Raw genomic sequence first — 16,099 nt, 5'->3', positions numbered from 1 at the left:
GGTGCAGAGACCTGGCGCCTCCTCGTGCTGCTCTGTGGCCTCTTTTGCATCCTTGGTGGTTCTCAGCTCTGTTCATAATAGGTAAGTTCACTCCGTAGGTGAGTTCTAGAAATCTTAGGTGAGGTCCTTTGATCACCTGAGGAACAGCATGTTCCCAGTTTCTTCTGGTGCTGTTAAAATTTCTGGACAGGTAACATGTTGAGAATGAGCGACACCTGAAGTATTTTCTTAAGTAGCACCTACTCTTTGCAGAAAACATGCTCTCTTGTTTTTTTTGTTCCGACCCCCTTTTGTTGACTTACTCATTTCTCCCAGCCCTCAGACATGTGTCTCCTCGCACACACCCTTCCTCTCCCTCCTTCCAGCCCAGTTTCCTCCTGATTCTCCTTTTGTTTTTAGGCCTCAGCAGTGGCCACACGGAGGACCAGCAAGATTGCTCTGACATCTTCCCTTTTGAGGCCACTTGCGGCGTCCCTCAGGGGTTCCTCTTGCAGTAGAATACAGGTGCCATGGGGAGAGGCTGCCATTCTCCCCCCAAGCCCTAAAGCAGACGGTACTTAGTGTAGCCATCCCACTCTGCTCATCTGCAGATGTACTTTGGAACTTTATTTTATACCCCTTTTCATTCTAGAAGATATCATTCATCTCGTGTCCACATTTCACAAAATATTATTATAATGAGAGCATAAAAGTCACACCCTTATGATGTTATGTTTCAACAGGTTTAAAAACGTTATCTTTGAAATTAGTCCAACAGAAGAAGTTGGAGACTTTGAAGTGAAAGCCAAATTCATGGGAGTCCAAATGGAGACGTTTATGTTACATTACCAGGTGGGTGTGCGCCAGGCAGAACTGAGAGCTCTGTATCCCAGGTAGGAGAGTAGGTAAAAGGGGGAGATCGTTTGGGGAAAGCTACGCACATTCAGCAGTGGGCTGGGCTCCCCACTGGGGAGTGGGGGCTGAGGGTCTGTGTGTGTTTGGTCTGTCACTGGAGAGCTTCTGCAGATGTGTAAATCTTCAACAAGCATTTACCTGAAGGTGCCACTTAATATTGCCACTAAATTGAGCTCATACCTTGGACTTCAGCGAAAGCTTAAGTATAAGTCTTGAAAATACAAAATTGTGAGCCTACTCATTTTGATTTGATATAAGGGCTTAAAGGTGTATTTTGGAAAAGGTGTGTATAAATTGCATCTTTGTAAATGGAATTCCATTTTAACTTTTTTAAAAGAATCATTTTATAGTGTAGTCCCTAAATTTTATTATGAACTATCTGGAATTTTTATGCACTAAAAAGTATCACAGAGAAGACAGGTGGTGATTCTACAGCATCTTGCTATGCTGATGGACAGTGACTGTAGCGGGGTGTGTCGGGGGACTTGGTGAGGAGGGGAGCCTGGTAAACATAGTGTTCTTCATGTAATTGTAGATTAATAATAGCAAAAAAAAAAAAAAAAAAAGTATCAGGCATCAAGGACTCCTAGGTCGCGCCCAGACCCCTTTAGCTCTGTGCGCACAGCGCCCGTGTCACCCTGTGCTGTTCCACGCTCTGCACTCCTCCACTGGCCTGCTGCCTTTCTGAACATGCCCTGGGCTTTTGTACCTGCTGCTCTCCCTTAATCGGGGGCCCTTCCCCCTCCTTCATTCCCCTGCCATTACTGAGTACTTTAATGTGTGTTACCCACCCCTAAAACCTCCCCAGCCAGCCAAGCCACAGCCGGTTTCTCCTCGGCTTCCATGGCCTGTGGAGACGGCCTCTGTCTGCTGGAGGGTTGACTTAGTTTCCTCTCATCCCCAAACTGAGCTCCTTAAGGACAGGTAGTATTTCTTTGTTTCCTTCTCAGTAGCTAGTAGCCTTCAAAACGTGTTGGCTGAACGTGTGAAGCGGCTCCGTGCTGCACACGACCACCTCAGGGGCCTCCACGGAAAGACGCTGCTGTCGCCTCCGTTTCACCAGGTTCTCAGGGGCCGCCCAGTCCGCCTCAGCTCGTGCTTCCGTCCCTGCACGAATCGCTGCAGAGGGAGTGGCTGCAGGTGGGAGGGGTTCCCTCGGTCCTGGTCCTCGGGGAGCTCCTAGGATTTTCCAGACGATGACTTGGTTGAACTTTTGGGCTCCTTTTAAACGCTTTGCCTCTTGCTTTCTCATCACCCCTTTTCTAAAGTTGAGGGGCGAGACCACCCAGATTTCCTACACTTGCTCTGGACCATGGAGAGCAGGGGAAAAGCAGGGGCCTTGCAGTAGGACCCAGATTCACCCCATCCAGCTCTGCTGTTGGGTGAGTCCCGATACCCGTGAGCCTCAGCGTTAAATGCAGGACAGTCACACCTGGAAGGATTTTTATCAGGACTTAAGGAGGCTCTGTATGACGCGCTTACACGCTCGAGCTCGTAGCAGGCACCGAAAAATATTTAGTCCTCTTTTTCTCCATTGGCTTCCGACTAAATGCTTTCTCATGTGAAACAGAAGTTAAAACTGTAGTAGATGTTTTGAGATGCCATCGCTGGCCTTGACTTGTCTTCGGTGATGATATGCCTGCGTCTTCTCCAGGGGCCCCGTCCCTCAGACAGGCGGGAGGCGCGCTGGTGTGACGTCCCAAGTAGAAAGTGCATGTGTGTGAAGCGCACCTGGTGCTGCTGCTTCTCCTGTGTTCTTCCGCTCTGTATTCCTCTGTGTGTTTTGATATGAACCCCCTGACTTCTTAACTTCACATGTGCCAGAAAATTCGCTTGACCAGCATGCCCTCTTCTTCGGGCTCTCAGGATGGTTGTGCACCGGGCGGTCCCACCGTTGGGGGCTCTGTTCTCACCCCTCTTCACATCTGGCGTACAAGGCATGCCCCTCACGGGGATCCCTCCCTACGTCATGTCCTTCCTTCATCCACAGACTTGATTAACTGTCAGAATGTTTTTTTGAACAGGACCTGCTGCAGCTCCAATATGAGGGCGTTGCGGTCATGAAATTATTTGATAGAGCGAAAGTAAACGTCAACCTTCTGATCTTCCTCCTCAACAAAAAGTTCTACGGGAAATAATCGACCACTTGCTGCCAGCCCAGAAGGATGAAGGAAAGACGCACCTCCTGGCTACCTTCCCAGGGTCTCTCAAAGGCCCAGCCCACAAGTAATGCCTCAATTTGACAGACTCCCAGGGCCACATTCCTGACTCCTCCCACTTTGAGGGGGCATTTATTACCCTTTTTTCATTGTGAAATTGTATTTTAGGCTTAGTCTGGCCCTTCTTGTTCCTTCATTTTCTTCTGTCACTTAAGAAAGAGTGGAGACTCCACTAAAGTCTGTGTTGGGCTCAGAGGTTGCATTACTATATTGTAGGCTTTGGTGTTGTGTTAATTAGCGATAGGGGTGGTGGGGTTTGAATTCTTGCTATTTAGAAATAGAAGCTGTTAGCACCAACAACATAAACACATATGAGACACAATCAAAATGTAGGGTTATCTATAGTTACTAGGTTGTCAATTAAAAGTGAAGTTTCTTTATGTTTCTGTCCCATCAGGAAAATTGAAGGACACGGGATCATTGGTCCTCTTCCGTTTTGTTCTCCTTTATGGGCAGAAGCTAATAGAAGTCACTGTCCTAAGTGCAGAGGAAACATGTCTAGGAAAGGGAGGTATTGGTTTTCAGTCTCACCCTTACCCTTGGACAGTTCTGTCAGAGTAACTCATCAGTGGGTGGGAGAGTCCCACGGGTAAGATTCAGCTCTTTGGGTAATTCAGGACCGTCTGGTACCCGCTCGTTTGTGTTGGGGACAGATGGACTAGATTCAGGAAGACAGCCCGCTCCGTCCCTGTGGCAAAGGAAGGGGTTAGCCCTTGCGTAGAATATAATTGTTTTCAGAACTGTTTTATATCTTAAGAGTGCCTTATTAAAGTATAGATTTATTTCTTAAAATGTGGGTGGTAGGAATTTTAAAGATTTATATTATGCTTCAAAAGCCTTTAAAATACTGTAAGAAGAGGTTTTTAAAAATTGGCTTATCTGTATATCTGAACTCTTAAAGCTTTCTTAGAGCTAAAACACTAGGATTTATCTGCAAGGTTGCAGAGATAGTCCTGCCTTCAATAGACTGAAACAAAAACAAACAAAACCAAGCAGTTGATGTTACACTTGATATTAAAATCTATTTTTCCCCATTGCTTACTCTTTTACTGCCCACACTGTGCCATCATTCTGTGAGCTCCAGTTTTCTGGGTTTAGTCAAAAAACAATTGAGTTTTAAAAATTGATTTTAGGAAGCTTTTGTTCTTAGATCATATACTTAAAAAAATCTACCCAGGAAAATATATTGAAATCATGCTATTGAGCCTCCATTTTCTCTGATGTTTTGGTTCAGTATTTTTTATCATAAAACTTAAACTAACATTTAAAAATTTACTGATGTATATTTAAAGCCAATAAACTGTTTCGCTAATAACAGATTATGTGATGTGTCCCTAATACAAGTGCAAGTATTGGAGACGTGTTTTTCACGCCAGTCTGCCCGGTCTCATGCACCAGTGCGGGTGTGAGCTGCCTGAGCGCACAGCCTCCGGGCGGCCCCCTCGCACGCGGGGGACTAGCTGCGGTGGGCAGCACCATGACCAGAGTCTCACTGCCCTGACCTGGTTTTTTTGTTGTGTTTTGGAGATAATTTTTTGATGCAGATTTTCCTCATATTAAAAGAAGACGCTGTCTCAAGCAGCATCAACTCAGAAACTGAGACCAGTGTGCCAGCCCTTTACCCTGATACGCTTGTGGGGCCCCAAAGGCCACATCCATGGCAGACAATGAGCAGAGTTTACAACTCCTTTAAAATCAGGATGTTTCAACTATTTGTCAGGATTGTAGTTCCCTTGACCCGCCTCCAATGCAAAGTAGCACAAAATGGACTTGCAGAGCCTCGGTGGCAGCTGTGTAGAGCTGGTGGTGACAGCCTGGGCATGCCCCAGGGACGCAGGCTGCGGCGTCGCAACCGTGTGACTCTGGCCACTGTCACTTACTCGCTGTAGCACTCTCTCATCTCTCAGTTTCTCTGACCTTAGCTTGGAACAGCCATCGTGACATTTACCATGACTTGACCTCCTCCCAGGAATTTGGACTGCCCGTCAGATGGCTGCTGCACACAGTTGCCTTTGTATCTGTATGAAATAAAGGGTCATTCGTTCATGTTTGTTTATTTTTCTCAGTCTCATTGTTAGCAGTTCTTGCTAAACAGAGTGTTGACTAGAATGAGATTTAATAATTGAAAACCGCAACTGAAAATAGCCCCTTCATAGACTTTTTGAAGGAGCAGGCTCAAGTCAGCTATCGAATTTCACTGGATTATCTCAAAGTGATTTTTAACATGTGAGTTTAGCCTTTTAAAATGCAATAAGCTTAAAGTAGCCTCAATATAAAAAGAGGTGGGGGTGGTGGGGAGAGACATCATGTCACTTGGCTCTGATTGGCTAACGACTGAAAGCTGAAAATTGCAGCAGCGTTTAGTATTTTACGAAGAGCAGCGCCCTAGGTGTCAAGCATGTAGTCATAGTATGTTACATACCTGGCACCAGACAAGACCAGGAGAAGGTTGGTAGGGAAACAATAGCAGAAGGAAAAAAAGTGGCTCCCTCTTAAGTAAGGCCCCATGGGGTGGCCTGCCTTAGCAATCCAAATATGTATGTAAGCACCTTGCTGTGTTTATAAACTGGCCAGGCTGTATTGGAAAATTAGTGGCAATATGAAATAAGAGGGAAAATGGAATAGTTCTAAAGTAAACAAGTGAGAAGTTGGAGGTGAGTGGCTGGAGATGACCCCACCCCACCTCTGAAGTGTGCTAAGAGTATGGGTTTGCTGGCAGGGGGTCCCGCTGGGAGTGAGCTATCTGAGCCAGTTTCCTTTCTGAAGTGGGGAGGATGCTGTCTGGTACGTGTGTTACTGAAACCCGAAATATATTGTAACTTAGGCTCTGTATTGTCCTGCAAAGAAACAAAGGGAGTGGAAAGGTACTTGGCAAGGTGTCACGGTGTCAAACAGGGAAACCGGGAGGAAGGCAGCGGGGCTAGTGCACAGCCAGTGGCCCCTATGCCGACAGTGCGGCCACGCAGAATGCCGCCAGGAGCTGCCACCACAGTGCCACCCCTGTGCCTGGATGTCCTGAGTTTAAAACAAGCTTCATAAAGTGCTTTTATCTTAATATATACAGTTCTATGGGGGAAAAAAATGCCTTGATTAGCAGCATTTGCCAATTCTGTGGTGTAAGTACTCCCCACAGCTGGTTTCAAGTTTGGTGTCCCTTGTCATTGAATATAGGGTTGGAAAGTAACAATCGGCTCTTAGGAGCTAGTACTAAACGTTTTATAACAAGAATAATAGGGAACAATGGGTGTGTTTAATGAAGAAAAGCAAAACATCTGATTGGGGCTTTAGAAAGATGAATGGAGATAGAAGGCAAGAGTCTGGCCAGGTGGCTGGATGGCTTATGTGTCCCTCCGGATTCAGTCTTCTCCCTCCACACTCCTCTGCACGTGGGAAGCTGGCCACGTGGACTGCGTCGGTCTCTGTCTGGCTTCTGGTTGAGTTTGACCACTGGCAGGCATCACAAGGAGATAAGAGGTCCGCAGGGAGGCAAGGTTAGGACTGATTCTTTCAGGTCCCTGAACTAGCTGCCTCCCTACCAAAGGCCAGAGCCCCCGACAGGCAGCTCTCCAAATAAGCCCCCTCTCCCTATGGCAATAAGCCATCCCTCCTCACGTCCCTTCAGGCCAGCGTGCTAATGATCGCTGCTCTAACGAGCCCCGGGGGTGCTGCATTATCTCTAAGCCCTGCCCTGTCTATTAACTTTCTGCCAATCACAAGTTCAGTTGGAGTGTGCCGTCTGTTTCCTGCTGGGCCTCTGATACGCAAGTGGGCCAATTAAGGCCTCAATTAGTGAGAGGTTTGGTGGCCTGAATTGGAGAGGGGTGGTTATGATGGAAAGAGGTGGATGAATTGTAGAGTTTATTTACTGGATGGTGGGGGAGCAGTGTAACACCGGGCCAACAAGACTCCTCAGGAGGTGATGAGTGATCAAGAAATTTAGGGAAATGTATTCTGTCATCCTACTTGCAAATCACAACATACATCCACATATTAAAAAGCTTCGAGAAGTCTCACAGTCAGGAAACGTGCTTACCTTCCTGTACGTAGCTTTCCCCAAATGTATTCGGCAGTGCAGTCTCCCCCCCGTTACTTTCCAGGCTAACTCCTGTTAGTCATCTTGAAGCTCATGTTCCACGGAACCACCCTGAAATGCTGGAGAAGGAGGAGGACGCTAGAAGAGAACCTGACTTTTAGCTTTTAACAGCTAGTCAATATTACTTAGGAAACAAAAAAGCAAAAATGTGCAATTGTATCACGTTTGCTAAAGGATTTTGTATTCTGTTCTATAATTTGAGTTCGGTAAAAATATTTGTTAAACACTTTGGGCCTTAAATTGCCGGTATTTATTCTCTAGTTTGCCCCTGCTTGTTTAGGAAGTTATTTTTACATGAATATGTAAGAATGTATACTTGATAAACTTAAAGTACTCACAACCATTGGTCTTTGTTTCTGGAGGAACATATTCCTGATTCCTATGGGTACAGGGGCAGAGAGGTCTGGATGGTGGAGGAAAAATCTGGAAGTAATGGTTGAAAAGACATGTAACAGAAAAGATTATAAGAATTAAAGGATAACTCCTCTCATTAAAAGCCAACTCAAAACTGGTTTTCCAAAACACAGAATCAGTGCCCAAACAACCCTTTTCATGTAAGAAACCAGCATTGCTTTCAGAAATGGCTAATTGTGGAGCAGGGGAAAAAAAAAACAGTACAAGGTGAGCCTAAATCATGTGTCCAGAAAGAAAACAAAAAACTAAAAAATGGACGGGGACATGTTTAAAAGACACAGAAGCCAGCTTGGATAATTTAAGTACAAAAATACTAGGAGTGGATTATGATCACTTGGTTAAAATAAGAATTCATGAGCCCATTCTGATACAAATAGGAAAAGGGATGCTAAAACTAGTGGTGCAAGTTTGTTGAGTAATAAGATATTTACATAGTCTCAAAGTATCTGCCTTCAAGAGTCTTATTGGTAATAAAGGGGAAGAAAGCAGAAACTTTACAGTGGAGAAACCTGGCAGACATCACCTTAACCAAATGATCCAAGCTAAACGTCACTAATGCGACAAGCTGACATCATGTGCCTCCTGATTGATGATCTGAGAAGAATGCAACATTGCTCCTGTGCTATTCCTGCCAAAAATGCATAATCTGAAATTAAACATGAAAACACAAAATACAAACCTTAAGGGACGTTCTACAAAATAACTGACTTGTCACATCATAAATTTTCAAAATCATGAAAGGCAAAAGTTGAACAACTGTCCCAGATTAAAGGAGCTAAAGGGACATGGTAATTGAAAATAGATTTTTCTTTTGCCATAAAGAATATTATTGAGAAGCTGGTAAAACTTTTAATAACATCTATAGATTCTACAACAGTACTATATCAATGTTAATTTCCTGATTTTGATCATTATACTTGGTTAAGTAAGAGAACATCCTTGTTTTTTTGAAATGAACACTGAAATTTTAGGGGTAAAAGGGCATCTTTTCAACTTACTCTCAAATGGTTGAGAAGAACAAAAAGCCAGTACAGTAAAATCTTAACATTTGGGGAATCTGGGTAAAGAGTATATGGGAATTCCTTATTGCAACTTTTCTGTAAATCTGAAATTATGTAAAATAAAAAGTTTTTTAAAAGAAATGAGAATCTTTAAGTGCATCAAGAATGATTTTGGCTGTAAGAAATGGAAAACTGACCTAAAGTGATTTAAACAAATTTACTTCACCTAAGTCTAAAGGAAAACAGTTGCAAGTGTTGGTTTAGCTACTTAATGTCAAGGCTGGTGCCTGTCTCTGAATACTGAATCTGCTGTTATGATTTCTCCTTTCATGGTTGCAAGATGGCTCCATAGCTCCAGGATCACATCTGTATTCAAAGTACAAAGAAGGATGGGGCCAGCTGCCCCTGAATCTGTCCCTTTCATCTACAAACCAGTTTTCCTAGAAGCTTTCCAGTAGGCTTTCCCTTACATCTCAAGAACAACGTGCTCCTGCGGCCGGCCCCATCTGTCGGGGAGGCCAAGAAGTGGCACCTGCCATTCTAGTCTTTGCAAGATAAGTCAGGTGGGAATGTTTACCATCTCAAACAATTGAATACTTCTGACTTGAAATCTACAGACCACATTAATTCTTTGACTCATTCTATGATGCAATTCTTGATGGCAGCATTTATTAAGGTTTTGACCCATAGACCACCTTTATCAATCACTTACATTATAAAGGCAGAATCCTGGGCTGCAGCCCAGTCTACATAAATCATAATCTCTGGGGATGAGATCTAGGAATATACATTTTAAACACCTGGATTCCAAAATCATAAACACAAGTAAATGAAAAACTTAGTAAAACTCGTAGAAATGCTGGATTCGACATAAGAAAAAATATAATGAACAGTTGATCTTACAGTAAGGAAAGTCCTTGTGTGACTAAAAGTCAAATAGTAAACAGCACATGGTTACCTAGCCCCGCTTCAAGTTTTTTGTTTTTAATGAACTAACATCCATACTTTATTCAGATTTCTACAGGTTTTCCTGTTACCGTTTCTGTGCTCCAGGATACTGCATGACATCTAGTCATCTTTTCACTTTAGGATCCTCTGGGCCGTGAGAGCTGGAGTTTCAGTGTTTAGTGCCCACTTGGTAAAAGGAGACGATGGGCTTTTATGAGCCAGGGAGTTAAACTGGGAACCCAAATCAGGACCCTCAAAATGATGCCCCCTCAGGTGTGTTGGAAGAGGTTATCCTCTATGGGCTCTGAGCAGTCTTGGACATTCTGATTAGTTATGCCACAGACACAAAGCTCTGATCGTTCTTTGCTGGGTCATTTCTCAGGGTTGTGCTTGCAGCAACTTTGAGCTGCTTGCTGTATGGTGTCACTGACCCAGGATTCTCATGCTTCTTGCTAGTATCCATGCAACAAAGACAGTTAATGTACTAGCTTGAAAGTAGGGTAAAATGCCAACCGGAAATGATGAAATCTACACACTGGCAAAGTTAGCTAAGAAATTTGACTATTTCTGGCTGGGCTCTGGGAGAAAAAAGTCCCCTTGAAAAACCAAAAACTTGGCCCTTCATGGGCTTAGGGTCTGAACTTACAGTAGCCATATACTAAAATTCCCATGTAATCAATTCTGCAGCTCATGGAACAAATTATGTTTGAGTCATATTCTGCCTACCTAGGGTTTCCATAGGAAAAAACATCAAGCCCCCCTAAAGATGAAAGCATAGTTTAAAACATTAGGAATTAATCCACCGTAAGCAAGAACCTGCAGATAGAACAAATAAGATTAGAGCACCCCAGACTTGGGATAAGAGAACTACATGCTAAAAAAGGATATAAAATTAGTATAACTAAAGGCAAAGAAGAAAGAATAAAAAAATAAGGACTGAATAAAGAGTAGGCAAATTTGAAAAAAGCTAAATAAGAACCATTAGATGGAAAAACATAGTTATTGAAGAAGAAAAACAACCGACAGGTTAAAGCAGGTTAGATACAGCTGAAGAGAGAAGTTAGTAAAGTAGAAGATAGATCTGAGGAAATTACTTAGAATATACCACAAAGATAGGAGTGGGAAAATAGGGAGGTAAAAGGACATGATGGACAGAACAAGAAGGTGTAACATTTATCTAACTGATCCTCTAGAGGGAAAGCATAGAGAATATGGAGAAGAAGCAATATTTGAAGATATTTTAGAAAATTTTCTAGAACATTTGAAAGATATGTATCTGTTTTCCAGTTCTACAATACATGTTCTCCCCTAATTTAATGCAATGGTTCATTAGAGTCCGCAGGCAGCATTGGAGTCACCTGAGAACTAGTTAGAAAGGCCCCATTCAAGCCTTACTGAATCAGAAACTCAGAAGTAGGGCTCAGGAGTCTGTGTTTTATTAAGCTCTCCACTGATTCTGATGAATGATAAGTTTGAGAACCACTGTTCTATTGTAACAGAATCCTGATACTCACTTGTGCACTTGGCTCTTATATCTAGGATGTCCATGTAACTGAGTTCTGTTCAGTGGGACAGGTAGAGAAGGAAGCTCATGTAGCAGCCTCTGAGAACCTTTTAAGAGACAGAGAGCATATGCCATCCTCCCCTCCTCTCCTTCCTCTACCTTGCTGCTTAGAATGTAGATACCACCATCTTGCACCATGAAGTTGAGCTCATGAATGGCATAGCAACAAGAGGGTACCTTGGCTGTTAGATAAGAGAAACTTTTATCTTGTTTAAGGTCAGTTTTGGAGAGGTTTTCTGTTACAGTTAAGTCTCATCCTAACTGATACAGGTCTTCAGATTGAAATATACTGAGTTCTAAATAAGATTAAAAAATCCACAACTCAACATACTGTAACAAAAAAAACTGCAAAATAACCAAGGACAGGAAAAAGATTATTTACAAAGGAACAGGAAATTAACAACAGTGACAGATCAGAAGACAAAAACGTCTTCAAAGTTCTGAGTATGACCTGAAAATAACATACTCACAGATATCGAGCAATTCTCTTACAATCTTTGTCAAGCATGAAATGGTATGAGAACAACTTAGATCAAGGGTCAGCGAACCACAATCAATGGGTCAAATCTGTCCCCCTGTCTTTTTGTAAATAAAACTTTATTGGAACATAGGAGCATCCACTTATTTATGTGTTGTCTATGGCTGCTTCTGTGCTACGATGGCAAAGGTGAGAAGCTATGAGGAGACAAGACCCTCTGGACTGCAAAACCAAAAATAGTCACGATTTTGGCCTTTACAGAAAAGAGTTTGCCTTAAAGTGTACATCTCAGTGAGAGTGAATTCCCACTGTTTTTCCTTCCACTCCTCATGGGGGATGCTCAGAATGGTAGTATGGTCATTGTAAACCTCCCAAGGTTTTAATTCTACTTCTGCTGGAGTGGCCGTATTAGTACCTGGGAACAACTCAGGTTATGGTAGCACTTAGGGAAATAATTTTGCCACTGAAAGCCTGGTTGTCTGACTCCTGCTTCTGGGTCCAGGTTCAGGGTCTTGAAATTCATGGTGTGGCCAATTTATACAACTTCTCCTTGCCTGTACCTTAACTTTTAACTTCGATCCATGTAGGGGCATTCCAGTGGAAGCCTAGCCACGGGCCTGCCACACGTGGGCCAATGGTAACTGACAAAGCAGAACACACAAACCTGAATTCAAAGTGCCCAAGAACAAGGGTAAGGAGGAGATTCTAATAAGAAGCAAGATGACACCAAAGAACTTCAGAAAGAGGGTCAGAGGCACCAGCAGAGCGGGTCAGGGCTGAAAATACAAATATTGGTGGAAACTATGCACAAGGAGCAGTCGAACACCCAGATCCCCTCCCCAAGTGCTCAAAGCTGGGTGACAACTCCTTTTCCTCTATGACTATAGATGGGAAGTTAACTAGGGGAGTTGAGCCAGAGAGATTCTGGACTCGCTGAGGTGAAGAAAAATCGGGAAGCAAGGTGCATCTAAAAAAAGAGATGAAGAGCAAGTCAACACATCAAACAGACCATTAGCCCTTTTTTCTCTCTTGACTCTCAGAATGCAGGCAGCCAGGCTTAAACTCCTAGAAGATTCTTCAGGCAGGAGAAACTGACCTGCCCAAGAGGAAACAACAACAAACCTAAGGATATTATTATTTGGGGGACATGCAATGAAAAAATCTGGGTTTCCACTCAGTTACCCTACAGTGAGCTCACCAGTCAAGAAGCCCCACACATGCACACCAGAGCTTGCAGTCAGTTGTTTAAAACTAAGTGGTATTCATCCTTCCTTAGTTTGCCTGATGTTAATAGTAAACGTATTTGTTTTTTAAAATGCATAGAATTTAGAAAGTTGTAAAGAAGAACATAAAACTTTTCCAGTAGTCCCTACATCCCTAAAGGCAATTATTGTTAACCATATCTTGATATGTTTACAAAAATTTTTCTACTTAAGTATAATAGGTCCTGGTTCAGTTCCTATAACAAAGGCCGAAATAACAGGACTTGAAAGAAATCGATGCTTATCTCTCAGTCATGTAATAGCCCAGAAGCCGCCTAGAGCTAACGCTGTGGTTCCACAGTACTGGCGACCCAAGTCCCTTTGTTACTGTTATTCTTTCATTCTCAACACATAGTTTTTATCTAACAGTTTAAGATAGCTGCTCCTAATCTAGATATTACATCCGTACACCAGCTAGTGAATAGGAGAGAAGAGGAAAAGACCATTCTCCTTTTCATTAAGGGCATGATCCCAAAGTTGCTTATATTACTTCTGCTCACCTCCTGTTGGGTGGAACATAGTCACATGACCATGTGCATTTGCAAAGGAGAATGGGAAATGTAGTCTTTTTCTGGTTTTAGCTGGGAAATGATGTGCCCAGCTAAAGCTCATGGTTTCTTTTAATGACAGAAGGATGGGAGAATGAACACTGGGAGACAACTAGAAATCTCTGCTACAGAATATATTTAAAAATATTTTAAAACATTTTATTTCCAGAATAGGGTATCTATTCATAGTTAGTTTCTCTGCGTTAATTAATTATGGAGAGTGGAGGATCACTGGAGGTTTGCAGAAAGCCTCTCAATGGAGACCAAAACGAGCAAACTAAAAAAATGAACTCAGACAAAACACAGACCATAATATAGAAGAAAATGTAAAAACAGAAATAACCTGTAATTAACAGCACATCCATGTCCCAATATTTTATGATGATATGACTCAGTATGGAGCTTTTGTTATTATTGTTCATTTTGCTGGGCAATAGGTGTGTGTATAGAAACTGTATGCTAATATTTTAGAAATTAAAAATACAGCAGAAACAAAAGTCCCATAGAAGGGTCAGAGGGTAAAGTTGAGAACATCTAACAAGAAATAGAATAACAACAAAAGAAAAACAAATAAAAAATAGGAGAGAAGAAAATTAGGAGAGCAATCTAGAAGACCCATTAACTAATAGTTTTCCAGGAAGACAGAGTAAAGAAAATGAGAATGAAAATTATTAAAAAAATAATTTCCCAGAGCTGAAGGATATGAGTGTCCAGTTTCTGTACACACACCCACTGCCCCACAAAATGAGCAAGAATAACAAAAGCCCTATAGCAAGGCTTATCATCATAAAATATCGGGACATGCAGCCTTCAGAGAAATGGGGCGAAAAAGCAAAAATAAGTATCAACAGTCCTCAAAAAAACAGGTCACCTAGAAAGGAAAGGGAAACAATGTGAGTGGCCTTCCCAGTCACAACACTGGAAGTGAGAAAACAGGAAGTGAGAAAACAGTGAAGCAATGTGTTCAAGATCTAAGTGAAAAGTATTTCTGATGGAGGAGACTATTCTTAGCCAACTATCAACCAGGTACGAGGGTGAAATAAAAAACATCTGCATACAAAGTCTCAAGGATTTTATCTTTTTTTTTTATCCTCAGGAAACTACTGGAGAATGTTTTCCAATACAATGAAGGAGTACATGAAGCCAGAGGACAACCTGGGATGCAGAAGGAGAGGAAGGACCCCGAGGGACGGTAGTGAGGCAGGGGGTGGGCAGGCACCCCCGCAGAGCAGGAGGCCTGCAGAGCGACCCCCAGGACAGGGTAAGAAGGCAGCGCCGTCAAGGCTCCAGGGGAGAAGTTTCCCTCTGGAATGAGTGTGCACAGGTCCAGGAATGCACTTCCCAGTTCTCTCAGAGAGTTTGGGAAAGGACTTAAAATGGGTTGAGAGAAATGTAGGAAATAAAAAATGGGGACATTTTTAACTCCAAAAAAAAAACCATGCAAAAATGAAACTATATAATACATTATGTAAATACTTGATACGGACTTACCAAAATTTATCACATAACTACACTGAAAGAGCAGGGAAAATCATGTTTTGTTGGGGGCACACAATAGGAAAAGCCTCCTTTTCCATAGTGGAAAATGAATACTTATTACCAAAAACTGAAAAAAGAATCACAAGACAGCAGGATAGACATATTTACAGAGGGAATTGGGAATTTCCACAATAAGAACAGAAACAGAATGCATATCTTCCAAGTCAGATGAGGGGAATATGGAAATAAAAACCCATCATTCAATGCGATAGAATGCAGATATGATAGATACCTGCACTGCTGAATTGGTGGACGAATATGGTGAGTTCAGCTCAATACTCAGCCCAGTGTCTACTGTGCCTTCCTGTATTTCAGAAGCTGAAAGGCTACAACTGCATTTCCTAGATGTTATTATAGCTAGGATCCTGGATGCAATTTTGGCTCTTAAAATCAAATTTTCTCTCTGGTTTGGTAAGGTGGAAGTGAAGCAGGGCCTGTGTGTGTGCTGTGTCTGTTGGTGAGGGAGGTTGTGGAGGGGTCTGATTTTTCTGCAGTGGCTTCTTATCACGACAGTAGCTACGTGGTTCAGGAGTGGCAGCTTTCCAACTCAGTCGGTGGCTTCCAGGTTGTCAGGAGAGGCAGTGGCTCCTTTGGCGGCCTGGCTCTGCACCACAGCTCTCAGTCATTCCTGAACATTCAACCTGGAGAGCTGCTTCAGACCGCCAAACAAGTCCTTAAATCATTTTATACCCTATAATAAATCCTTTTGTGCTTAAACTCTGGAATGATTTCTGTTCTCTGAAACTGAACCCAGACTACAGAACAGCAAAGCAGAAGGTAAAATATAAAGAAAAAGCATGGTAAATAGCACAGAATAAAACGGAAGAAAGAAATCTAATTATAACTACTAAAACAAGCTCAACTCTAGCTAACAGAGTCTCATACTAAATTTTCTAAAAACTCCAGCTGTGCGCTGTACAAGAGACAAGTGAAAAACAATGATATCACACAGGAGTTAAATGAATCAACACAAACGAATCTCGAGAACATAATGGGGAATGAAAAAAGTTGCCAAAGATTACTCAGCATGACGTCATTTCTTTAAAGTTTAAAAACAAAATTTGGTGTCCATATGCAGGTGGTGGGTCCACGCTTATGTAATAGAAGCATACAAACAGGAACGGGAATGATGGGCATCA

At 42.5% G+C, this 16,099-nt stretch overlaps 1 protein-coding gene across 1 annotated transcript in view; it reads left to right on the top strand.

The window, feature by feature from the left end:
• IQGAP1 (IQ motif containing GTPase activating protein 1) overlaps positions 1 to 5,159 on the top strand; it is a 94,310-nt gene extending 89,151 nt beyond the window's left edge. Inside the window, exons 37-38 of the mRNA XM_036932080.2 lie at positions 723 to 831; positions 2,919 to 5,159. Of these exons, the coding sequence (XP_036787975.2) occupies positions 723 to 831; positions 2,919 to 3,032 (223 nt within the window). The 3' untranslated portion in view covers positions 3,033 to 5,159. The remainder of the gene's footprint in view (positions 1 to 722; positions 832 to 2,918) is intronic.
• Positions 5,160 to 16,099: the final 10,940 nt, after the last annotated feature.

Source organism: Manis pentadactyla, chromosome 18, assembly GCF_030020395.1.
Source record: "Manis pentadactyla isolate mManPen7 chromosome 18, mManPen7.hap1, whole genome shotgun sequence".
Taxonomy (NCBI): domain Eukaryota; kingdom Metazoa; phylum Chordata; class Mammalia; order Pholidota; family Manidae; genus Manis; species Manis pentadactyla.
The sequence above is the reverse complement of the archived record's forward strand: the minus strand, read 5'-3'. Positions and strand labels throughout refer to the sequence as shown.